We start from the raw sequence: 26,619 nt of genomic DNA on the forward strand, positions 1-26,619 counted from the left end.
CAGCTTTCTTACTTTTTTAAAGAAGGAACAGTTCAATTTGCTGGGATTCAATTGGGGCTTCTTTGGTGTTATCAAGGACCTGTAGACTCCAGATCAAGATTAGCATGGCATATCTGGCCTGGTTTGGGATAGAAATATGCAGCTGTTAAATAGCACAGAGCAGAGGGCCAAGCCCTGCGATGCTCGTTAGTGCGGTCATGGGTTCAACTGTTCTTCTCCATGACTGATTGTAAAGAGAGTACTACTAAAACCCACTGCCTCCCACTCCCAAATTACCACTCCCAAATAGAACCCTACCTACATTTTCAGATTTTTCAAGATCATGACTTCACAGTCAGTTACCTTTATTATAAGATTATTCAAGCGATGCCTAACATATTATAATGAATAGGTTATTTTATCCATGAAGAATCTTGCAAGAAATGTTCTTCAGTTATTTAATTTTTGTTATCTATGAAAGACCACGCCAAAGAAATTACAAACATTTATTAGTATTGCTTACTAGAGGTTAAATTAAAACATTGTTATAGGCTCAAATTTTGTTGGCAATTGTACAATTATATGGAGCAAACAATATTAATATAGCAAACAATATTAATAGATTATAACATTCCATACATAAATGGGTCCAGCCCATTCATCATTTGATATAAACAATTCAAAGAGTACAATGCATTATATTTGTTTAGGTTTAAACAAATCTGATTTTTTTTTTTAAAAAATGTGTACTGGATAGAGTATATAGCTACATAAGAAGCAAAGTGCCCCGTGCACTGAAACATTACAATTGGTTATACCCCTGATGGCAAACCTATGGCGCATGTGCCAGAGGTGGCACACAGAGCCCCATGTGGGTATGCGCACCATCGCCAGCTGTTCTTCTTTTCCGGCACACATATGAGTGCCGGCCAGCTGGTCTTCACATGTGCTGGAGCACCGGAAAACAGCCTGAAAATGGCCCGAAAAATGGCCTGAAAATGCCAAAAAACAGGCATGCGCATACCAACCAGCTGGTTTTTGGGTTTCCAACGAGCGCATATGCACGCACATGCACACGCATTCCAGTTTGGACAATCAGTGCCAGAAAGGTTCACCATCACTGGGCTATACTATATAATGAAAGACTATAATTAAATAGTGTAGACCTGGATATGAATACAAATAATCTGTGAATACTTAACAGAAAAAATAATTTGATTCTCTTGCTTGAGTAACATAATTCTGCTATTTCTAGAAAGATACATTTTCATGCCATTTTATACTATCTAGCACAAGCAGGTATGCTACTTTATTTATGAAGAAAGTAGCAATTACACCTACTGAAGTGCAACTTCATTTTATTTTACCAATTCTTCTCAATCCAAAAAGACCGTTTATGAGTCCTTTTGGAATCGGAAGAGGTAGATTACAGGATACACACATAAGGGTCTTATTTTCTCTACCTACATTATTGTTTGAGGCAAGAATTGATTCTAGATAATTCTTTTGCAGAAAACTTTTCAGTGGAACATCATAAAACCAATCCTAAGTATTGAACCCAAATATTAGGAATTCACCTACTATTTCACAATACTCCAGTTCCGATATGTGCAGAGGGTTCATTTTCAAGAATTTTCTTCTGAATCTAATGGATGGCCCTCAGAAATTGTAGATACAAATATGTTTGTTTGTGGTCCCATGTCTCTTTATTTTGCTTTGCTCACACAACACTTGTGATTAGCTGAAACATAATTTATTAAATTAACCCATTCCCTTAGTTCATATCATATTTTCAATTATAAATAAACCACATTTCCACAACATATTTTGGCCTAGCATGTTATGCAAGTCCAGGTGTAATCTGAAGTTAAGGATTGTTTTGTGATGAGAATTTTTCTCCCAGTTAAGAAGGATATGAAACATGTTAATTTCTCACTCAACTAAGAAGATTTGGATTTATTTTTATAGTACGATTTGTTTTGCTTCACCTTAACTACAGTACTAAACACAAAACTAGAAATCAAATTAATATAACCTGCCAACTTCATACATAAAAGTTAAGATGGAAAAAAAACAAAGCTTCCTATTAATATTTTACAAAGGCAATTTCAGAAGCTCTTCAATTGAATGAATATATACTCGGGCTTACTATTACATAAATAGATGCAATATTGCCTTATTTTTTTATCTATTCATTGAATTGCACAGCTCCTGAAGTTGCTCTGTAAAATATTGATACTAAGCTTTGTTTTCTTTCCATGTTAACTTTTATGCATGAACTTGATTCTCAGATATTTACTTCTTCTTATAAGCCACAGCACTATGTATAGAAGTAAATATTTGGCTGAACCTTTGCAAAGAATGAGCCCTAAATGATTTAATATACTATTTTTTCTAATGTCAATCTTCTTAGCAAAATTGGACATGAATTTTGGCAGAAAATTTCAACCCCCAAAAAGTTATTCACTAATTATTCTAAAAAAAAGATAATCACAAATTTCTTTTAAGCTATATTAGGCAGTTATTCTAATTTGACTGTTTTTACTGTCAAAAGAACAGGAGTTTAGCTAAAGGTCTATATTGCATAATAGAAGAATGAGCATCAAAATATCTTCACAGAAAATCTATTCTATTCGTTCAAAGAGAGTTTTCAAGGACATTTTTTTCCTGTAGCCCCCCTGAAACATATTTTGTTGAAAATTATGATTCAACATGAGCATCCTACAGGTGGCAAAAAAAAGTGTTGCTTCTCATTTCTATATGGAAATATTTTGTGGCTCCACAACTTCAACATTCAATTCTATAATAACAAGAAATATAAATATGCTACTTCAAGCAGGTAGTCAAACTAAATAGTTGTTGATATTCCTTCTATGATTCTACCCTGTAGATCAGTGCCATATATGCAGAACTAATTATGTATTATCTATGCAGAAGTAATTATGTATGATCAAATCAGGATTGACTCTTAAAAGACCATAGAGATAGACAGAATTTGTTTCATTGCGTAAGTTTAAGAACAGAAAAAATGCATCTATAGAATTTCCAAATTCTATATTTGTCACTTTTTACTATTATAAATTTTTACGATGGAATGTTTATTAGTTTACTGCACATGTAGCAACTTCAACATATATGCAATTTACAATAAAGGAAGCATGAAATAAAATATATCACTACTGTAATAAAATGTGTGAATAACCTTGGGGAAGATATGCTATTTAGAAAACAATTCAACAAGAAAGGCAGGAGTCCCCAGTGCTTAACAGTCAAAGAAACTTAGGAAAAACCCGCTTTAATGGCTCAAGGAATTAACAGTGGTGGCGAGAAATTTGTACGTTGATACCTCGGGGCTCAATGCCTTCAAAACTCATTAAAGTTGCTATGTAGCACATTTTGACACACCAAAAATTGTCCCGGTATTCATTCTTTGTCTGATACTTGATGCAGTATGGTTGTTAAAGGAGGGCATCTGTGGAGAATGGACAGGAAGTCAGCCAACCTGGGAAGATCAGCTGCAGAAGGCGGACAGGACGTTTGCCATACTGGAATGGTCACTGACATAGGAAAAGGGACAGCCAGGAAGTCCTTCCTGGCCGAAACAAAGAGTGGCATGGTAAGTCATGTGGCTTGTTTGGCACTCGTCATTTTTAGTACTTGTCATGCCTCCCCAAACCATTTAACAATGAGTACCAAGGTACCACTGTACTTTCAGACTTGCAACTGTTTTATTAATGTAACCTTACAATAAAGTAGAATTAGTTCATCTTGTTGTCTGGAAATTGAGTCATGGCAACTGCACTTATTTCCTTGTTGGCTTGAGATGTTTTGCTCCTCATCCAAACAGCTTTCTCAGTCTGAACAAGTCACTGGAATGTACTGATCCTCCCCAAATTGCGTGGCGATATATTGATGAAGTTTTTCAGTCTGGAAACTAAGTCATGGCATTTAGTCGTGTTTCTTGTCTGGTGTATCTGGGAGGGCTGGCAGAACTGAGGTCTTTCAATGAGTGGTGGTTGTTGTTTGCATTAGCTTGGTATGGTATTAGCTTTACTCAATCTATTACAAAAAGGACTCGGATAAAAAAAGGTTGTCTGTATTGTTTTCAACTTCCTTGGACTCCACCTTGCATCTGTATTGTTACTAAGTAAGAAACAGACAGATCAAAGATATAGATGCAGATAACTACACTAAAGGTAAAGAACAAGAAAAAATACAAGTATAGAACTTATGTATTCAGACTGTCAGATTGATGTTATTTCAAATTTGGATGAATTCAATAGAAAGTGTATCCTGGTCTTTTGGGGCTTTTGATGAAATGTCTGCTTGCATTTAACCTGCAGTATTAGCATATCCAAAACCTCTGCTTCTGTCTCTAAGTGTTTGCATTTCAATGATTTTGCTTTTCCAATGCAAAAGTAACAGTTTCACATTTACCTGAATTGTTATTGTCACTAGATTTTTTTCTGCATTGGATGCAGAAGTGTTAAGTACCTCATTTATACCTTTAAAAATAATTCTAAAAAATCATAGAAGCCAAATTCAGTAAAATAAAATGTTCTTCGTTTGATTAAAATACGGTATATTATAATTCTGTAAAATTATACATAATGAGAAACATACTGAAAATACAAAAAAAGATTTGTAAAAAAAAGTGTACTTATTGCTTCTTTAGAATAGTCAACGATTTAAACAGATTATTTCAAATAATCTGAGTCATTGTTTCAACCAGTTTACTGCTCAAATGAATTGCCTACATAATTCTGTAGAACTCATTGGAAGGACATTTCTCTCCTACTAATCCTATCAATAAAGAATACTGATACTACTGTTTTTAGAGAGTGTACCATGTTGTTGGCTTTCTGAAGTCCGTGGTTCAATAAATAAATGATCTTCTTTTATTTTCAAGTGCATTAAACCAATTCTGGTTTGTTTAACAGCATCTTCGTGTTGTCTGAGCAGTCTGCTTCCTGAGTTTGATTGTTCCACTGTTGCCATTTTCATGAGTTTCTAAAGGTGGAATCTGCCGGCCTTTAAAAGCAAATAAAATAAAATAAAACAAAGTATATACAATTGTTAAAACCTTAGCTTTTCTAAATACTTGAAAATAGGGTTTCCTAGCTACAATATAGGAATTTCTATATGATATGGAAGGTGAATCCTATATCCTTTATTATGACCCTAATCAATCACAGGATATGTTCAGAGATATTATTTTTTGCTTTTAAATGTTTAAACGAAAAAAAAAACTTCCAGCAAATAATGGAAATATATTGAATTTATGCTAAGGTGTGTTTTATGCTTGTTTGGGGACCTATTCCTTCATCTTTTGATTACTCTATTGCTTGTTTTTCTGCTAACTGATCAGCAGAAATTTTCTTTTGTCTTTATTATTTTCCAGCTTCATTGTTTAAAATGATTGCTCTGTAGTGTTAAATTTAAATAAGATTTTGGTAGGAAACCCATCCAATCTCCAAAGTTTCAGTAATTAAGGATATATGCTATAATATTCTTTAAAATATTAATTCCTGAATTTATAACATAAAAATAATTCATTCTGAATTAGTATAAGGTGAAATATTTTGAATAATATCGCTCTAGAAGTATATCTATATGATTCTCTGAAACAATTGTCTCTTTCATTGTTGTGCTTTCATGAAAAATAAATTAGGGCTTTAGCCAAGCTGTGACCTAAAAAACAAAACTTTAAATTGTACAAGCTTAAATATGCAAAAACAAATTCTAAGTTTACTTACTGATTGCCTGAAAGAGTTCTTCAATGTTAATTGCATTTTTGGCACTAGTCTCAACAACAATTGCGCCTATAGATTCTGCATATTCTTTGGCGTCTTTCATAGGTACCTCCCTAAAATAAAATTTTAGAGGTTTAAATTAAGTTGTGCAACAGAATGTTTGATTCAACTATAATATTCTTCATAATCTGAACACGGTAAATATTCATTTCTTGTTTCTCATATGAGAAATATAATTACTTCTTGTTCTCCCTAAATCTAGATGATGGAAAGAGACTGTATGAACAAAATTCTTTTGTTGTCCATTGTAATACAACACAAAATCTGTGAGTGTTTTCTGACAGCATTAGGATCTGTCTACCTTTCTTTCTAAAGAAAATAGTTAACTGTAACTCCTAGACATCCCAGCTGTTGGCGTTGTTTATTTATTTATTTATTTATTTGTTTGTTTGTTCCATAAGTGCTTATATCAGAATAACATCATTCTTTAAGATGTATTTAAAAATTCAATCAGAGTTCAGTTAATAATTTAATGAGCATTTTAAAGGAAAATTCAAACCTATTTATATAATTAATTGATCACTGAATACAAAGTCTTTTATTTTCAACTATTATTTTATCTTTGCTGTTTTGAAATAACTCAATTCAGGTTTCAACTTTTTACAAATATTTTTCATATGCAGTGTTTTATAGATCTTCGTGTTAAAGGAATCAGTTGATGTATTTGTGTTGTATGCTAATGCATTTTTGCAAAACAGGAATATGTAAAACATAAAGTTCCTTATAGAAACTTTACAAAGCCTGCAAATGCTGTTCTAGAATGATCCATGTATGAAAGCTATCTTGATATCTCCTTTAAAAAAATTTAATATTTCATTTGAGAGGTTAAAAATTCCCCATGTTTCACATAAATCATAAAACTATTGGAAATTTTAATATTTAATTATGCTTCACACTTTCCTTTTTCTTTTTATCGGGCTCTAACCTACCACGTAGATAAACTATAAATCACATTTTTTCAACATACTTTGTATTTTCTACAAAAATATAACTGGTATTTGGTTAAATAAACAAACTACTGAAAAAGTCTTGTATATATAAATATTTTAAAAATTAATGTTTGGATTTTTATAAATTTAAAATTAATAGTGACCTTAATAAAAAAAAATAATTCACCTTATTTGAATCTGGAGCAAAACATTATTTGCCATACTACTGATGTCTCAAGCCTAATATCATTCCCTCTATACAGTATTATATTCCCCGAGGCATAATTATAGATTTTTTTAAAGTTTTAGCTTCCTAAACTCCTTATTTTGATACTACTTTAAACATGTCCTCCATTAAAATAAACTGCAATAATCTTTCCCTTTTATATTGTCCCACTAAAATTATTTTCTGAACTTTAATCTTTTAAATGCTTTAACTTCTTCCATTATTACGAGAACCAGGATAATGAAAGAAACTACTCACCCTACACGGACCTAACACTAAATGGAAATTGATCTAGGTTAATTTTTATTATAAGTTAAATTAACACTGAAGTATTTTGTAGCTTATAGTATGAACTTTCATGAGAGTTGCAGAAGGCTGCTTCTGGTTTTGCATTCTCATGTTTGGTTAGTCTTTCCTACTCTTCCTCTTCTTTTTACAAGTCTAAATATAGTCGAGCTAATGAAAACTTGAGAAATGGAATCTTTGCCCAAATATCAAAAATAAGATTATTTAAAGCCTTAGAATTCAGTATTATTGTTTTGGGCTTAATTAATAGAGATAATTTTAAAGAACTTAAAGCAATAAAAATGTTAATAACTTATGAATACACAAAGGGCTTCACTGTGCCTGAACATCTAATGGCAGGAAATCATGTGGTTCCATCAAAGAAAAAACAACAACCCAGAATTATAACTATGTAATTTTGTTCCAACCATTTGATTACAGTTTGTAACAAAATAGCATGGCCTGCAACTGTTAATTTCATAAAGTAAATCTATGAGAACATGCTGTAACATTTTTTAATTCCTTTTCATTATTATTTCTAAATGTTTCTCTAAATATATTGATTAAGGTAAGATATAAGTCAAATTCTGATCAACTATGAAGTAAAGGACTTCATACAGTTATTGTGGTTAAGGTGTGGGATTAGGAGCAGAGAAACCAATGTTTACCCCTCATTCCACTACACAGCTGAACTAGTAACGCTGGCCTAGTCCCTTGCTCTTAGTCCAACAGGTTTGTTGGTGTGAGTATAAAATTAGGGGAAATGCCATTTTGAACAATAATTCATAAATGAAATTGACTGTTGGCTTACCTGAATGGCCATTTTCTAGGCACTGCGTGAGTGTCCAAGCATGGGTTAACTTCAGCTTGCTGTCCAAGGACTGAGTTCAAAGTTCGTGTAGCCATGTCTCCTGATCCCTTTAGAGGCTCAGTTAAAAAAAAGTATGAGACCTAGAAGGATGCTGTAAGGAGTAAGGTCTAAGCCATGGAGGTGATGATTCATGCGCCCGCAGGTGATCCCAGGGCGGGGTTTTGGACACTCCCACAGCGCCTAGAGAACGACCCTACAGGTAAGCCAACGGTCATTCTCCTAGGTGCTGCTTGGAGTGTCCAAGCATGGGACATACCCAAGCTATGTAGTACCAGGATGGGAAGAAGGAAAGTCCTGCTTAGTAGGAGCCGTGAGGATCCGCTGTAAAACTCTCTTTCCAAATGAAGCCTCTGCAGATGTAAAAGAGTCCAGTCTGTAATTCTGAATGAACGGTGACGGCAAGGACCAGGTAGCCGCCCTACAGATTCAATAGGCGCTTGAGTGGCCCAAGCGGCCGTAGTCATGGCGCTCCTTGTGGAGTATGCTGTTATACGAGGAGGAACAGGCCTGGATTGTTGCTCGTAAACTAGCTTAATGGACGTGCACTGCCAATGACCTATGGTGGAAGATGATACCTTCCTGCCCATTGAGATGGGCTGGAATGATATGAAGAACGATTCTGACTTGCGAAAAGAAGCTGTCTTTTTGTATACCTGCACAGCATGGCACACATCCAATTTGTGCCAGACACACTCCCTGGGATGATTGGGGTGCAGGAAAAAGCCAGGGAGGATGAACTCCTGCATTCTGTGGAACAAGCTGTTAATTTTTGGTAGAAATGCTGGATCCAGCCAATTTATGTTGTGGGCGAGCTCCGCCAGAGACCATCTGCCCTGCGTCATGCTTGTCTGTAGGTGGGCGTCCCAGCCGTACAAGCTGGCATCTGTTGTTATGACCAGATGTTCTGGTTCCTTGAAGAGGGATCACTTCTTCAGCACTGTTGTCTGCCACCACCTGAGTGACCGGAACACTCGTGGAGGAACGCTCACCACCCTCTTGGAGTTGCTGGCCTTGTGCCGTTGAATCAGAAGCAGGAACCATTGAAGCTCCTGTGCATGCAGCCGTGCCCAGGGGACCACTGTGATGCACAAGATCAACTTCCCCAGCAGCTGGGCTAGCATGATGAGAGGCACCGACCTGGACCTCCGGACCTGACGCACAAGGGATGTGATGCTGTCCATTCTCTCTTGTGTGAGGAACACCTTGCAGAGTCTGGAGTCGATCATTGTAGCCAGATGCTGGATTCTGGTGGTTGGCGACAGATGGCTTTTCTACAGATTTACGGAAAAGTCGTGTTGTTCGAGTGTTTGTATGGTGACGCTGAGATACTGACACGCCTGCTCCCTTGATGATGACATCAGCAGGATGTCCTCCAGATAACAAATAAGTCTCACTGGACGAGATCGAAGACGTGCAGCGACAGCGGCCAGAAGTTTGTTAAACGTCCTGGGGGCCGATGAATGGCCGAAGGGAAGATCCTTGTACTGGAAGTGCTGGTCTGCAAATTGGAACCTCAGAAACTTGCGATGCGCTGGATGAATGGGAACATGCAGGTACACCTCCTTCAGGTGGATTGACATCAGGAAGTCGCCCTGCCTGATGCAATCCAAGATGGTCTGGAGTGATTGTATCTTGAAGCGCTTGTACGCCAGATAGATATTGAGTTTCTTGAGGTCCAGTATGACTCTCACCCCTCCCAAGGACTTGGGACCAAGGAAGAGGATGGAGTAGAACTCCCTCCGTTCCTGGCCCGGGGGAACTTGCTCTATGGCTATTTCAAGCAAATGGGTGATCTCTGCCTGCATCAGCTGGCGTTCGTACGTTGACCTTGGGAGTGGACAACGAACAAAGGTCCGAGGGGGTATTGAGAGGAAGTCTAAGGTGAGTCCATGGCAGATTGTGATCAAGACCCAAGTGTTCGTCGTTGTCTCCTCCCACTGGTCGACACCTAGGAGTAGATCCTTCTCTGTGATGGGCCCAACCCTCTGGAATGACCTCCCCCCTGACATTCGAACTACCACCGACCTCCGTTCCTTCCGGCAAAAGTTAAAGACTCACCTATTTCAATCAGCTGGCCTGGCACTTTCTTAGTTCTACCTCCCGGGGATTTATTCATTTTAATTGGGTTTGGGGTTTTAAAAAGTTTTTAATACACTATATACTATATTTAATATTTATTATTCTATGTACAGTCTTGCAACCTCCTCCACCTACGTATTTAATTATTTAACTGTTTTGTATGTATTTTATAATGTATTTTAGTGACTGTACACCGCCCCGAGTCCCTTTCGGGAGAGGGGGCGGTCTATAAATATGAATAATAAATAAATAAATAAATAAATAAGTTGAAGCCGACACCCTGTGGGAGGGGACCGGTGATGGTCACTTATTCCTATGAAAGGAACGGTTGGAATAACTTACGACTACCCTGCTGTCTATTTTTGTTCCTGAACGTTGCCCTGTCCTGGGTACGGACCTGCATCTGGGAATAGGAATGGTTAAATCCTCCAGAGGTGGCTGGAAGATCTGCGTTCCGAAAGGACTGCCTGCGGAAGAAGGATTGGCCCTTGCGGTCAGGCTTCTTGGTGACAGCTGGGAGTACCTTGCGTTTGTCCTTAGATTCAATTAAGACCGAATCCAAGGCTTTCCCGAAGAGCTTTCCCCCTTTGCAGCTGGCTGTGTGCTGTATATCAGCGTGAGCTATTGTAAGTGTTTGCAACTGCTAGCAAACTTTGTGTACCGGACTGTTTGTATGATTATGGACTATGTTATTTGGATTATCCCTTAACTTAAAGACGTTGATGACTGACTGTCTTATCCATGTATGACTTGGATTGTTTGATGGACTCTGATACATCTATTTCCACGAAAGTAAAAGCCTATTTAAACTGCAGTGTCTCTGTATGCTGGTTTGTGTGTTCTCAAACAAAACTCTCACAACACTTCTCTGAATGCACTTGCTCTCCCAACGGGGAGCTTACCTAACACTTTGCCTTCATGTCCGCCTGCCAGTGTCTAAGCCACAGCAGGCAGCGCGATGTTACATTGGAGGCTAAGGCTCTGGAGGAAAATTTTGTGACGTTGAGTGAAGCATCAACAGAGTACTCGACTGCAGCCATAATCTTATTGAAATCCTGTCGCAGTCTAGTATCGCTCGCTGGCAATTTAGATTGCAGCTTACGGAGCCAGAAAAGGTCTGCCCTGCCAAAATAAGAGGAGGAAGAGGCCCTCATAGCCCATGCGGTGGCGAGGTGGGTCTTATGACAGGACTTCTCAGCCCTCTTACCCTCTGCCTTAAGGCCTTCCAGCAAATCCGCTGGAAGAACAGAGTTGGAAGTCAAGGCAACAATGGGGTTGTTGCTTTAAAAGATCCTCCATACTGTTCTCCATGGAGTAGAGCTTCTTGTCCACCCTGCTCAGATTGTCCATTGATCCTGGCTGCGACCACTGATGCTGGATCACATCCAAGAACAACTGAGGGGCTGGTACTATCTCCTGGGGTGGAACATTCTCTTTGAAAAGCCCAGCCCCCGGGTCCTGGGGACCAGTGGGCTCCTTATTCCCCTGCTCTGTGGAGTCCTTATTGCTCTGCCCTGGAAGACCCATCTGAACGGAAGAGGCCCTGGCCTTGGTGAGGGTGGCCTTGAACATCGAGGGCTTGAACAATCCAGAGAAGGCGAGTGGATCAGGAGCAGGATTTTCATCCTCAGACAAATCTGGAGTCTCCTGACCCCCCCTCCTCTGCTTCGGACTCCTCGCTGACAGCCGAAGAAGCTAGAGAGTATTATCTCTCAGCCCTGTCCTTCGAGCCTAAAGCCTGTGTCCCCTGTTAGGGTCTTGCCTGGTGTGGGAGGCCCTTTCCTAGCTTTCTCATGCCCTCGGCTATGCCCTGAGATATCGCATTAGCAATGATCTCCTTCATCTCAGTGGACATATTGCGTCCCTGGTCCTCTGCTGGGTGACTGGTCCCGGGCCTAGGTGATATCAGAGGGGGATCCTCTTTCTCCATGAGGGAACAGTCCCCTGACTCTCCCCCCAGGGAAGGGCAAGGTGACTCCGGGGCCACCCTGGATGGGTCTAGGTCTGAGGACAAATCGTAATCCCCTTCCTCTGTCAGAGATGGAGAAATGTCCCTAAGGGGAGGAGGTAATGGGGACCCAGATATAGCCTCTGCAGGAGGAGAGGGAGGTCTTGCAAGCCTCTGAGCCTTTTGAAACTGTTTTTCTAAGGCTTAATGGCTCCTCTCTGCCAGTCTTTGAGAAGCCTTGGACATCCCCTTAGCTATGGGCTGCTTGTCTTTAGGTGGGCACCCCTTAGCCACCCCCTTGCTGGCAGGCCCTGGCCTGCTACGTTTAGAGGAGGAAGGACCTGCTGAAGCTATGTCTTCTGCTACGCTGGTGGAAGCCATGCCCAAGCTGGAACAGTCAGGCCAACACTGCAGGACAGTTGTAACTAGAAGAGCAATTGAGCCGAGTCCAATCTGCCAGTATCTATCCGGGAGTGCTGAAATGAGCATCCGTTGAACGATTCCGGAATGCCCGCAGATCCATGCCAATTTTAAGCAAGATGTGGCCTGCTGGGAAGCCAAACACCTTGCAGCTACTCTAATACTGTCCTTGATGGGGAGGCGGGGACCTGCCTGGCACCCCAGAGCAAGGTCCTTGCGTAGGCAACCCCTCCCAGCGGCGATCTGCTGATGGAGACAGGCAGTGGCAATGAAACGACCAAGAGAAACTTTCGTGCCACTTTAGACCATCCAAAATGGCTGCCACGTGACTCAGAACGGCACTGGGGGCTGTCTGGAGGTTGGCAAGGCTTTTAACAGCCTCCAGAGCTCTTAATAAGTCCTCCGACAATTAGGTGGGGTCCTCCAACTACCTACCTGGCCCCAGGCTCGACAGCAGCCGCTGAACAAGCCCCCCGCAGTGAAGCCTCAGCCGTGTGGGCGCGAACAGCAGGCTCGTTCTGAGCAGCCTGCTCCGCGCTAAGGCGATGAAAGGAAACTGATGTCTTGTGAATAACTACCCTAATCTACTCTATACAAAAATAAGAAAAAAGGCTACATTAATCACACTGCTTGGAGAGTCCAAACTTGATGCTCAAGGACTGGAGCTCCCCAACTGCGTCCTTTTAGGGCTGTTTTTTAAACTGAGCCTCTAAAGGGAGCAGGAGGCATGGCTACACGAACTTTGAACTCAGTCCTTGGGCAGCAAGCTGAAGTTAACCCATGCTTGGAGATTCCAAGCAGCGCCTAGGAAAAAAAATGTATTACCAAATATGGAAATGTTTATTCCTAAAACTTGGATCCACACAATAAATCCTGATAATACAATTTGTTTTAAATTATATTTCTGGTTTAATTTTTTTTGGGGGGGGGGGGATATTTAAGAGATTGTCCACCAATTATCCTAAAATTTACTCTTGCTTTTCAAAATGTATGAAAAGCTAGATGTAACTGATTAAAATGTGGAACCCTTTCCAGTGGTTATAATGAATTAGATTATTATTTACCTTCTTATTGCATTTTGCATTAGGATTTTTAATAGTGGTTTTAGCACAAGCATTTGATTCTTTTATTTATATATAAAATGTTTTCTAATTATTGTGAACATCCAAAGTCCAATATGTGAATGAATTAAATAATTAATAAGTAACAGGACTGGTTGTTTTACAGTATATATGTTAATCAACTACTAAAATATTGTCTTTTGCAGAAAATCATTCATTTAAAAAAAGTTGAGTTCACTGGTTTTTTGTATAATCTATCATCAGCAATAGATTTAAAATGTTCCAGTGAAAAAGATGATTTGTTATTAAAAAGAAAAATAGAAGTTTGTTCCAATAGAAAGTTTATATACAATAACAAATCTGTCTCAATGATTACATACTTACAGTAAGTAGTTTCCCCAGAAGAAAGGTAACAAATACAAAAAAGAAAAAAAGAGCATTTGTAGTAATTTATATAATCAAGAATAGAGACGACATCCAGGCTAGTTTTTGTCTATTGTGACCGATGCAAACAAGCAGGCAGAGATACAATTTTGCATGGGAGTCTGACAGACAGAATATGCAACAAGCCTCCAAGTATCATGGACAGAATTTGACACTCTGCAGTGATACTGAAGGTATGTACAATGTTCATTCCCGTGCCAGGAGAAAACTCAAGCTATATGTAATGGAGGTGCAAATCTGTGTTTTTATTGGAGTAGTTGAAAGAGATTGAAGAAAAGCTCAAGTTTGTTAAAAATCAGAGGAAAACTATGAAGGCCACGAACATGGATTGGAGACAAATAACAGAAACTTAAATGTTGCCGTTTCTAGCAGTGTGAAAGGGATGGTGGGAAAGGATGCAGTATATGGGCAACATAAAGCCATTGTTACAGGACTAAGTGACAATATCAAGCAAGACAGAATTCTAATAGTATAGAGCTGTGTTTTTCAAATTTGGCAGCTTTAAGATGCATGGACTTCAACTCTCAGTATTTCTAAGCCATCATGCTGGCTGAGGAATTCTAGCAGTTAAACTCGACATGTCTTAAAGCTACCAAGTTTGAAAAACATTGGTATAAAGCAGTGATGGCGAACCTATGCACAGGTGGCACGCGGAGCCAATTGTCAGGGCACGTGAGGCGTGCTGGCAGCTGAGTTCACCCTTTTTTAAAGCCATTTTTCGCCCTCCCCAGGCTCCAGAGCCTTTATAGGAGCCTGAGGAGGGTGAAAACAGCCTTCCCCCGCCCCCACGGACGCCCTCCGGAGGCATTTGCTTGGAGGGTCGTTTTGAGCGTTCCGAAGGCTTCAAGGAAGCCTCTGGATGGTCCCTGAAGCCTTCGGAGTGCTCAAAACGACCCTCCGAGCAAACCGGAAGTGACATCCGGTTTGCTTGGAGGGTCGTTTTGAGCATTCCGAAGGCTTCAGGGAAATCTCCGGACGGTCCCTGAAGCCTTCAGAGCGCTCAAAGCGACCCTCCGAGCAAACCGGAAGTCACTTCCGGTTTGCTCGGAGGGTTGTTTTGAGCGTTCCGAAGGCTTCAGGGAAGCCTCTGGATGGTCCCTGGAGCCTTCGAAGCACTCAAAACGATCCTCCAAGCAAACCGGAAGTGACTGTCCGGCGGCTTCCCTGACACCTCTGGAGGACATCCAGGGGGGGCGGGGAGGCTGTTTTCACCCTCCCCAGGCTCCTATAAAGCCTCTGGAGCCTGGGAGGGCGAAAAAAGCATGTAAAAATGGGGGGGTTCACCTGTAGTGCGCGCATGCGCACTGGGGGTTGCGCATTGCATTATGGGTGCGGCACGCCCACACACGACCCCCCTGTGCTCCCCCCACTTATCGCACGCGAGCCAAAAAAGGTTCGCCATCGCTGGTATAAAGGAAGGCAGGGCTCCATAGTGAGGTCATCCCCAAATGTTTTATTAAAGGCATCCCAGTTTTGAGGATTGAGTTGTGAATAAATAAAACAACTTGGACAAAAAGGTAGATAAGGATAGAGCAGTAAAACATGTTTAAGATGGAATAGTATACTACTACTGTTATTTCGAAACTGTAGACCTGTTTATGTATTAAATAAATTTCAATAAATAACATTTTTATTATTATTTGCATTGGTTTAATTTTTAATAATCATATAAAATGTATTCCTGAATTTGTCATATTGTAGAAAAAGCAATGGAAAACTGAAAAAAGTAAATATATCAGAATATATACCTAATATCAGAAAGGTCACACTTGTTTCCAGCAATAGCCATTACTATGTTTTCAGGACCATGTTCTTTTAATTCTTTTACCCACTTCTTCAGTGTATGAAATGAATCCTAAATTAAATACATAAGTCAGAATGAACTTACTAAATTGAGACATAATATTTGAAGACAATGTATAAAATCCATAATGATACAAACAATCTAGAATACCAAGCAAAATAAGATGTATATTTCTATCATGCCACAGCCAGCCAACAAAAGTTGTACTGAGATATTCCGTGACTTATAACAATATATGTTCAGAGAAAAAGCTCTACATCACATGCTTCCTCCCTCTATATATTCAGAAAATATACGTAAGTATGTGAGAAACAAATAAAGAAAGCACTCATGTTTTCAGGACATGCTTATTAATGAAAGACTTATTCATGGTAAGTAATACTTAACATCTGTGAAAGGAAAACCTAGAGCAATATACTATAGCCATATAATCCAGTTTTTAATTAGACAAAACATTCACAAAAATGTTCTGGGAATCAAAAATACATATTCAATTTTTCAGTATTTTGCAAAAGTTAGCAAAGTATGGGATATAAATAAAAAGCAATGCTAGTGGTAAGTAGGAATACACACAAATTCACCCACCCATACACCCACACCCATTCTTAGTCTATTCAGCAGAATGAGAAAAATAGAACCTCAAATACAATAAGGCTAACTAATTGTATTTTAAAATAGGAAGGTTAATTTGTATTGCTGTCTATCAAAATCAGAATTGATTTTAATTGCAATACCAGATTATACTTGATCAATACTTTATCAATCATTATTTATCAATAATGAGGCTTACAACACAGTGCAGAATGAATAAATGACAGAATTTTTTTAAAATAAATATGATTACAAATTTGATTTAGTATTGATAATAAATATTGTGACATTATATTTTATAACTACAATAAGACTTATTCTAACTGTATACATTCGAAAATGTGGATTGTCTGGTCTTCTTAAGTTTGCAATACAATAAAGCAAAAATGGCGATGGCAACCAATATAACCAATCACATTCATTAGCAAATCTTTAATGCATTCAGTTTCAGAACCTGTAAACATATCAATATCCAAGCCCAGCATTTATTGTGTCATAGAGCTGACAATGTGGATTGCAGTATTTGCTATCTTTAATTTGAGGCTGAGAGCAAATCTTCTGGAAGCTTTCCTTTGAAATATGCAAAAAGCATAGCTTGTACAGTTAAATAACTGTGCTGGTTAATGACCTCAATAAAGTTAAATATGTTAATAAATGTCATGCTTTAATAGAGCACAGAGGAGAGTGGATAAGTATTGTAAAATTAATCTGTTTTTCCTAAAATGATAATACCATTTAAACATTCCATTTATTGCAGCAAACTAGCTATGTCAGTTATCATACCGATCAAGGAAAAGTCATGAAGTGTTTTTTCCTGTGCTTAGCGAGAGAAGAAATATATGTCTCAGAGTATTTTTGAATTTGTTTCTTTTCCAGTTATATAAAGGATAAGATTTTGTTAATTTATTCTAACTAAATCCTTCTCCTTGTCTATTCTTAAATGAGTAGCAAAGGTGCCTTGAGGGAGACGCAGAACTTTTCTAAGAAAATAAATTATTGGAATTATTTTCTCATTTCTACATCCGCCCAGTGCAAAATGTGTGTACTGCAATTATGCTATGTTACCTCAGCATTGTTGTGTGTTTGGTATGTGTTCTTTGGACAATGAATAAAGCAGGACAGGAGTATGTACCCAAAGGGTATTTCTAGCAGGGACATCCAAAGCACAAAAATCACCCAGGTTGTTCTGCTAAGATAAGCAGATACTCATATTGGGCAGCACTGGTATAGGGAGATGATGCAGGCATATGATCACTTAAATGACAATGCCAAAGGCATCAATTCATACTGCCTGAGAAAAGACAACCACTCGCACATTTAACAAGAAAACCACAGGAATAAAGAGACTGTCAATGTTGTGATGGATAATAGGTCCCTCAGATCAGGTGGCACTCAACATGCTTCTGAAGAAAACTTGAAGATCTTTCAGAGTATGTGTATGACACAGTTAAAGCCTTCCAGACATCAAATTGCTGATGTTTCAATACAGAAAAAGGAAATTCAAAGGTGTAAAAGGCAAAATTGCAACATGTAAGAAGCTTGAACATGGGAAAGCTCAATTAAAAAAAATAGAGAATCAATTATATATTGACATTTTGGGCAAATTTAGATTCAGCTAGACAGAAAACTTGACTGTTTATTACTCAGGGGATGAAAAACAAAGGGCACTATGTCGCATATTTCATAGAATTTTTTTTTGTAATTAGGGGCATTTGTTGATTTTCAGTAATAGAGAAACTCACAAAGATCACAGTTCGCAAACTGAAATTCCAAATTGAGGAAGCAGGCCTCTAAACCTGCCTAAAATGAATTTGACTATTTTATGAAGTGACCCAGCAAAGTTCACACTGTATTTATATAAGAAATGGATCAAAACATCTGTTTACAGCCCTTGGAGCATTTCATAATGTGTCTGCTAAAATTCAGCACAAATAATGTAAAAAATAGTGTTTCAAAGTACACTTAGTGTCATCTTTAAAACCCCTCAATCTCAAAAGATTGCCTACCCCAATTTAAAAGATTAAAATAAATTGTTCTTTTAATTATCTTGATTTAATAATGTCTAAAAATCTTATAAAAATATGATTTACGAACTTTTATGCTGGCTTGTTCTCTGAGCCAGCACAGTAGGATATACTGAGAGAAAAATACAATGAGCAATTATTAAGTTGGATTTTTGAATAAATGTCAATAATGAGATAAGAATAAGCTCACCCGCTTAGTTATGTCATAAACTATAACAGCTGCTGCTGATCCACGATAGTACATGGGTGCCAGTGAATGAAACTATGAAATACAGAACAAAACGAATCAAAAAGTTATATCTTATGTAAGTAAAAAAAAAATACGACAGTGTTACATTAATATCTCTTCTCTCTATCTTCCCTCCTATATTTACTCATCTAACAGTAAATGATTTACATCAAGTAACAAAATGCATTGAAATGAAATCATAGCACCCCAGAATACTTTCTCCTATGCAATGGGGTAGGTCATCCTCATTAATCCCAAATGCTTTCCTGAACTGTGATTTTCAGGACTCTTCTGAAGCTTCATAAGGAGGTTAACAGAACATCACGGACAAAGTGTTCCACAGAAGGGGTCTACCATAGAGAAGACACAACATGTAGGTTCCTATAGGTGGCACTCAAGTGATGAGATCTTAACACATTTCTCTTCCAGCTTTTGCAGGATAAGCAGATCCAGCCCAGAGCAGAAAGCCCTGAAGGTATTTAAACTTTGCCCATTCAGCTCTTTAAAGATGATAACATTGGTAGTCAGTATACTTCTAAAGTAGTAGAATCACATTTGTGAATCTAAATATGTCATATCTTGGCCTGTGATCTACCTTGGGAAAAAGAGAACTCTTCTTACTTTCAAACAAATATTTTCAAGCTGAAAAGAGGGTGTGTATGCAAACAAAAAGACAGAAAAGGAGAGACAGAGATAAAGAATAACTGCACCTGAATGTGCATCCCTCAAACCAGTAGTTTTAAGGTTACCTGTTCCTGCCACATCCAATGGATTCCAACAATATATCCTAGCCCTAATTTGAGACCCATCATCATTTTTAGAGTAGGAGAGTGTAATTCTTGCTAGACTTACTAGACTTAGTAGAACTTCTAATTTTCTTAACTCAAGAAAACAGATTATTTTTCAAGCCATAGAGCTTGCTAAATAATCAAGGACCCAAGAAAACATAAGAGAAAAACATCTGGCCTTTCATATTCTTATTCTCTCTCTCTCTCACACACACACTCACAACACACAGAGACACATACTGTCAGGCATGGAAGATCAGGTCTATATGTGAAGGTCCAATTAAACTGATTTATTGCTATTCATGCCTGTGCAGAGAAATCTTCTCAACTACTAGTTAGCACCTGTTTGGAATTAGATATGGGTCAATGGAATTCAAGGGAGGTTCAACTTAGTTCAGCTGGGGCTATGTAAAAATTCTAGGCTGATCCCCCTTTTAACATGGCCTCCAGGTTCTGCCATTGTCTGTCTGTCTGTCTGTCTTTCTCTCTTACACACACACACAGAGGAGACTTTTCAGCTTATAAAAGTAGAGAGTTAATTTTCTGTAATGCAAGGAAGGCATTTGGGATTTGATCAATTGAAACAAAAAAAATCATGTGAGATTTCATTAAAAACACTCTTTGTATGACTTTCAGAAAATAGTATACTTCTTCACAATGATTATTCTACTAAGTTCTGATATTTAATACAACTTTTTTTTAAAAAAATCTAAGAGTTCTATAAAACATTTTTTGCTTTCTTGGCATAGTATGCTATGTGGAAAAAGAGATAAAATATTTCCTTTTCTACCCAAGATCAGGAAATCTCATATTTTCAGCAAAGTATGATAATTAGATGGAGCAACAATAAGCTATTGGTAGAAATCAATAATAACGTATTGTGCTCAAGAAACTGTAATGGAAGGCTTAATAAACATGATGTCATTAAGTAAAATAAGAACTCTATTTGCCATTATCAAATAAAACTATATTAGCAAAAATGTATCTCAACCATGATACTAATTAAGTACAGAGAAATGTACCAACTTGATCATACCATAACAATTTATACATACACATATAAACAAATTAGCATTGTTAACTTAGTTACATAATCCTTCTCTTAAACTAACTTTCAAAACTTTCAGACAACATGGTCAAGCCAATTGATAAACTGAGCAGTTCTATGAACAGGGCAAATGGGAAGGAATTAAAAGTTTGAATTAATAGCATGATGTAGCAAGAGATGCAATGCAAGCTGCCCCTTCACACCATAATGAGATGGCTGGCTAATTGTAGGAGGTCAATCATCAGATCCCTCTAAAGCCCAACAACAGAAGAGTCTGAACCAGTTTTGAAACAGATGAAAGTACATTGGATTTTAAAGATACTGGTATGTAAGGAAATTCAAGTTTGTATAGTAGGTATAACTATTTCACCTTTTCTTTGAGGCCAATTGTAGGAAATAAGAATACCATGTCAGCAATAAGGAGAGAGAAAGACATGGCAAGTAGCTCAGACATTGGACAATAAGATGAAGCCTAGAAGATCCTGAGAAAGCAGAAATTAGAAGACTCTATAGTTCAAAATTTTTATCTTTCCAGAAGCCTGGAACTAGAACTTGGCTGCATATTATTATGATTCTGGAAGTGTCAATCTGTTGATGGTTTGGTGTCCTGTTTGTTTAACCTCTACTATACAACTGTTTCTGTTGAAACAGAATTTACATTACTGTGATGTTTAAAACAATATAAACATAACCATGCCTTCTTACCTTCAGTATCTATGTTACAAATGCTGGTTCCCTCTGCTTTATTAACAATACAAAATATGGCATGCAACTGTCTTTAAATAAAAGACTCATACTTACCCTCTCCTGACCTGCTGTGTCCCAGATTAGAAATTTATGAAGCTCATTCCCACAAGGGACTGTTTTAGTCATAAAAGAAGCTCTAAAATTTGCAAAAAGAGTTACATATTACATTAATTTACTGTGCATGTATTTGCCAATTAAGAAAACAACATTTTCAGGAATCCAATCTTCACAAGGGAAAAAACAAATAATTTCTTCTTAAATGTTTTGAGAAATAGCAAACATTGTACCGATATTTCATGCAATCTAAAAGTTAAACATAATGATGCATACATGTACTGCTATTTTTAAATAGGAAAATAAGTTTTTTTCTAGAAAGAATTCACATCTGTAAAATTTGAGATTATAAACTATATTTAATTCTAAATAAAAAAGAAAAGACAAGTTTTTTTCCCTGCATGCTATTTGTTAATATTTCCTGCATAAATCATTATCATCATCTGGATAATTATTTCCCACTTTCTCAATTAATTATACAAAATACTAAATGAGTTACTAAGGTCCAAATCAACAATTCACTCTTCAGTAGCTGAATGTTGATTTTAAGACTGGAAGGAATTAGAAAAAATATAAGAATTTATGAATGTTTTATGGCTGAAAGAAAATAAAAAATTAGTCATCTAAGAAACCTGAACATCTTTAATTCCCCCAGACATAATTGAAATGTGAGACCCTAATGGTATTTAAGAAGCTTGGGGATTTTCAGAAGGATCTGTTTCAAGGCCTTAATATCCACCTGGTATGGTTGTATGACAAAGAAGAGTGATGCACCAGGAAAGGCAAGGTCAAAGAACAGACATGCAGGGATTCCAGGAATGCTATTTTGTTGTAGGGTGTATTAACAGAATCCTGAAAGCATGTCCAAAACCTTCACTGCACCTTTTTAACAACAAAATCAAGATGAGGCTGTTCTGAGTCTGTTTTTCAGGCTTTTTACTTTTCCAGAGCTGAGCAACCTGTTTCTTTCTTATTCCTTCTTCTCAGTGCTAGAGTTAAATTCTTCCACAGCCCTCACCATAGGAAACTATTGCCGAACCCGTAATTCTGGATAATTTTCATCCAACCTCCCCTTTGGGGAAAAAATTGCTGAGAAAGTGGTCAGGCTGAAACTTCGTATGTATGTATGTATGTATGTATGTATGTATGTATGTATGTATGTATGTATGTTTCACTCAGGGGCAGAGGCAGTATGATCATTGATATGATAGAGCCGTGATGGCGAACCTATGGCACGCATGCCAGAGGTGGTACACAGAGCCCTCTTGCTGGCACGCCCCAAGTGAGATCTCCATGGTGTTTCTTTCATTAATAATAATAATAATAATAATAATAATAATAATAATAAATTTGAATTTATTAGCCGCTCCCTTTCCAGACAGGACTCGGGGCGGCGTACAATAAAACATATAAAACATAAAACATATGTACAAACACATAAACATACACATATACAAAGACATACATGCATACATGCACGGAGGAGGTAACAAATTACATCACATTTAGACAGTTAAAAATCACCATTAAAATACCCCATTAGTAATAACACAATTTAAAAATTTAAAAAATTTAAATGGACTGTCAGGAGGAATAAGAGAAAAAAAAAAAATTACGGTTGAGCCAGGCCAGATAATTGAAAGAGGTGGGTCTTCAGCTGTACACGGAAGGAGCGGAGATCGGAAATAATCCTGATGTCACAGGGGAGGTCATTCCACAGGGCTGGGCCCATCACAGAGAAGGCTCTGCTCCTGGGTGTCGCCACCCGACACTGTTTAGCGGACGGCACCCGAAGAAGTCCCTCTCTGTGTGAGTGGATTGGTCGTAGGGATGTATGGGGCAGGATGCAATCCTGCATGTAACTAGGTCCTGTGCCATGAAGCGCTTTAAAGATCATAATCAAAACCTTGAAACGCACTCGGTAGACTACAGGAAGCCAGTGCAGCTCGCGCAGGAGAGGTGTTACAGGGGAGTATCTAGTCCTCCCCATAATCACCCGCGCGGCCGCGTTCTGGACCAACTGCAGTCTCCGAGTGCATCTCAGGGGAAGTCCCATGTAGAGAGCATTGCAGTAGTCCAGGCGAGACGTCACTAGCGCATGGGTGACTGTGCGTAGGGCATCCCGGTCCAATAAGGGGCGCAATTGGCGCATCAGGCGAACCTGATGGAACGACCCCCTTGCCACGGCTGTTACATGGTCATCCATGGACAGCCGGGCGTCCAGGAGGACGCCCAAATTGCGCACCCGTTCCATGGGGGCCAGTTGCTCGCCCCCAATGGCCAGAGATGGAAGCAACTGGTTGAACCGGGAGGCCGGAAGCCACAGCCACTCCGTCTTGGAAGGGTTGAGTTTTAGTCGGTTGCCATCCATCCAGACCCGTACGGCCTCCAAACACCGGGACATCATTTCAACGGCCTCGTTGGGGTGGTTCGGGGTGGAAATGTATAGCTGAGTATCATCAGCATACAGATGATATCCCACCCCAAAACCACGGATGATCTCGCCCAGCGGTTTCATGTATGTGTTGAACAGGAGAGGCGAGAGCACCGACCCCTGAGGCACCCCACATGTGAGGGGGCTCCGGGTCGATCTCTGCTCCCCTGCCAACACACGTTGCGTCCAGCCAGAGAGGTAGGAGCCAAACCACCGTAAAACGGTGCCCCTGACTCCCAGCCCCTCTAGCCGGTGCAACAGGATACCATGGTCGATGGTATCGAACGCCGCCGAGAGATCTAATAGGACCAGGATAGAGGAACAACCCCTATCTCTGGCCCTCCAGAGATCATGAACCAACGCGACCAAGGCCGTCTCCGTGCTGTGCCCGGGTCGGAAGCCGGACTGGCGCGGGTCTAGATAATCATTCTCCTCCAGGTGACGTGGGAACTGTTGTGCCACCACACTCTCTACAACCTTCGCTAAAAAAGGAAGGTTGGAGACTGGACGATAATTGACTAGATCCGATGGGTCCAGGGAAGGCTTCTTGAGCAGGGGCCTCACAACCGCCAACATTAGCTTCTGTTTCCCTGCAAATCACAAAACAGAAGCTCACGAAAGAAAACGATCTTACCTCTTGCCGCGCTGCCGGTGTTGGGATGCCCCACCTCCCAGCTGGTGTTTAGGTCTCTGCTGCGCACATGTGCATGTCCACACATGTCCGCACAGGCACGCATTCAGTTTGGGCATGCATGTCTGCAGAGTTTGGGCACTCGGTGTCTAAAAGGTCCGCCATCACTGTGATAGAGCTAGGATGGGGGTGAATGACCATTCTGGTTCTCTTTAATTTTAAGTACCATTGATCATAATATATTTCTGGAATAACTACTTTCCCTTGGGTGCTTCCAATCATCAGTACTTGGAGCAAAAGTCAAGTTCAACGCTTCTAGTTGTGGATACCTAAGATTCAACGTTCTTATCACTCCTGTTTAACATTGAAATGGTAACTAAAGCATCATTAGACAGATATCAATAGTAGGTTGATAATATTCAGCTGTATATTTCAATTCCTGGTTGACCAGGTGATGTTGTTGAGTCTTGTCACAGAATCTGAAGGCTGCTAAGGTCTGCGTGGGAAGGAATGGGCTTAACTCAACCCTGACAAATACAAGTAACTATAGCTTCATGGTTTTTCCAGTACCAGATATGTCTAGCTTTAGTTTTGAGTAAAGTTGTACTTTCCATACAAAAGTGGTTTGTGATTTGGGAGTCCTTCTGAACTTACAGATCCTGCTCAAAGAATAGGTAGTGACTGTGGCCAGGAAGTCCTTGACACATATATGCCAGGTGCCCATTTCCCTTCACTAGTAATTTCTTCTCAGAGTCATTAATGCCTTAGTCATATGTGCATGGACTACTGCAATGTGTCCTGTATGGGAATGCCCTTAAAGCCCACTTAGAAGCTACAGCTGGTCCAGAATTCAATGATGCAAACACTGATATAATACCTCTGCTATGTGAGCAGCACTGATTACTAATGAATTTCTGGATGCAATCCAAGGTGATTATCATCTGTACAGTTCTTCATGGCACAAGGCTTGGTTATTTGAGAAATTGCTTCTATTTCATTGTTTTTGCTCCTGCAATACTAAAAGCAAGTTGAACTCAACATTTACTTTAAGCTCTGGTACATCCATTTGACATAGTGTATATTTGTTCCCTTCCCATTATTTGTTTCAAGGACAGTGGTTGCTTTTGACAGTTGCCTAGATTCACTGTTGAGCCGGTCAGCCTTAGACATGTGAAGTATAAATAAATAAATTTTAAATAAAAAGTAGTTTTCAAAAACTATGGGTTTAAATCAGAGAAGTCAATGATTTACAGAAAAAAATATAACTACTGTACATTCAAACCTTCTGGAGAGCCATAAGAAGTCACCTTCTGGCATAAAGAGCCAGTTTGATGTAGTGGTTAAGACACCAGGTTAGAAATGAGGAAACCATGAGTTCTAATCCTGCCTTAGGCATGAAAGGCATCTGGGTAGCTTTCAGCCCAACTCACCTTACAGGGTGGTTGTTGTGGGGGAAATAGGATAAGGGAGGAATGTTAGGTATATTCACCACTTTGAGGTATTTATAAAAAATAAAGGCAGGATAAAAATGTCTAACAAATAAGTGTAATTGTAATAGGTAAGATCAACCCTTCTGTCCACTTTTCAGAATTTTAAGACTGGGAATAGGAAAGCATAATATTCCTCTCATCTCTACCCTTAAAAATATATACCATATTTTTCGGAGTGTAAGGCGCACCTTTTTTCCTCAAAAAAGAGGCTGAAAACCTGGGTGCGCCTTATACATCGAAAACAGCATTTTTTGCCTCGCCCCCCCTTCACCAAAATGGCCGTGCATAGCCTTATGGAGGCTTTCAGAGAGCTCCTGGGGGCTGGGGAGGGCAGAAATGAGCAGAAAATGGGGCAATTTTGCCCTCCCAGTAGCAATCTGTAAACCTCCATAGGCTATGCATGCATGCAATTTTTTTTGACAAAAAACGAGGTTTTCGTGAAAAAAGAGCTGTTTTTTGCTTGTTTTTGCCCCGCCATCCGCCAGCAGCACTCTGCAAGTCCCCCCCCAAGGCTATTCATGCCCTTTTTTTTAAAGAAATGGCCCCATTTTTGTGAAAATCAGGCCATTTGGGGGAGGTTTGCAGAGTGCAAAAACTCCCCCCCCTTTGGAAAGCTCTTTAACTGATTGATGAGAATTAGATTGATCAAGTGCTGTGCCAGCAGAAACAAAGTCTTAGGTGCTGCAGAATGTCAGCGTTTTCCTTCTCCAGCACATGGATAAAT

At 39.1% G+C, this 26,619-nt stretch overlaps 1 protein-coding gene across 2 annotated transcripts in view; it reads right to left on the reverse strand.

The window, feature by feature from the left end:
- Window positions 1-471: 471 nt before the first annotated feature.
- RAB31 (RAB31, member RAS oncogene family) overlaps window positions 472-26,619 on the reverse strand; it is a 34,496-nt gene continuing 8,348 nt past the window's right edge. The window contains exons 3-8 of one of the 2 annotated variants that reach the window (XR_014175272.1): window positions 21,341-21,422; window positions 18,665-18,736; window positions 15,804-15,910; window positions 5,736-5,845; window positions 4,827-5,010; window positions 472-4,122 (exon numbers count right to left, since the gene is read on the reverse strand). Coding sequence is in view for 1 of the 2 variants with exons in the window: in XM_081951920.1 (XP_081808046.1) it covers window positions 4,913-5,010; window positions 5,736-5,845; window positions 15,804-15,910; window positions 18,665-18,736; window positions 21,341-21,422 (469 nt within the window). In the remaining variant the exon portion in view is untranslated. Of the gene's footprint in view, window positions 5,011-5,735; window positions 5,846-15,803; window positions 15,911-18,664; window positions 18,737-21,340; window positions 21,423-26,619 lie in introns of both variants that reach the window. The other variant, XM_081951920.1, reaches the window with a different exon arrangement.

This window comes from Natrix helvetica (genome assembly GCF_964273705.1).
Source record: "Natrix helvetica genome assembly, chromosome: 4".
NCBI lineage: Eukaryota > Metazoa > Chordata > Lepidosauria > Squamata > Natricidae > Natrix > Natrix helvetica.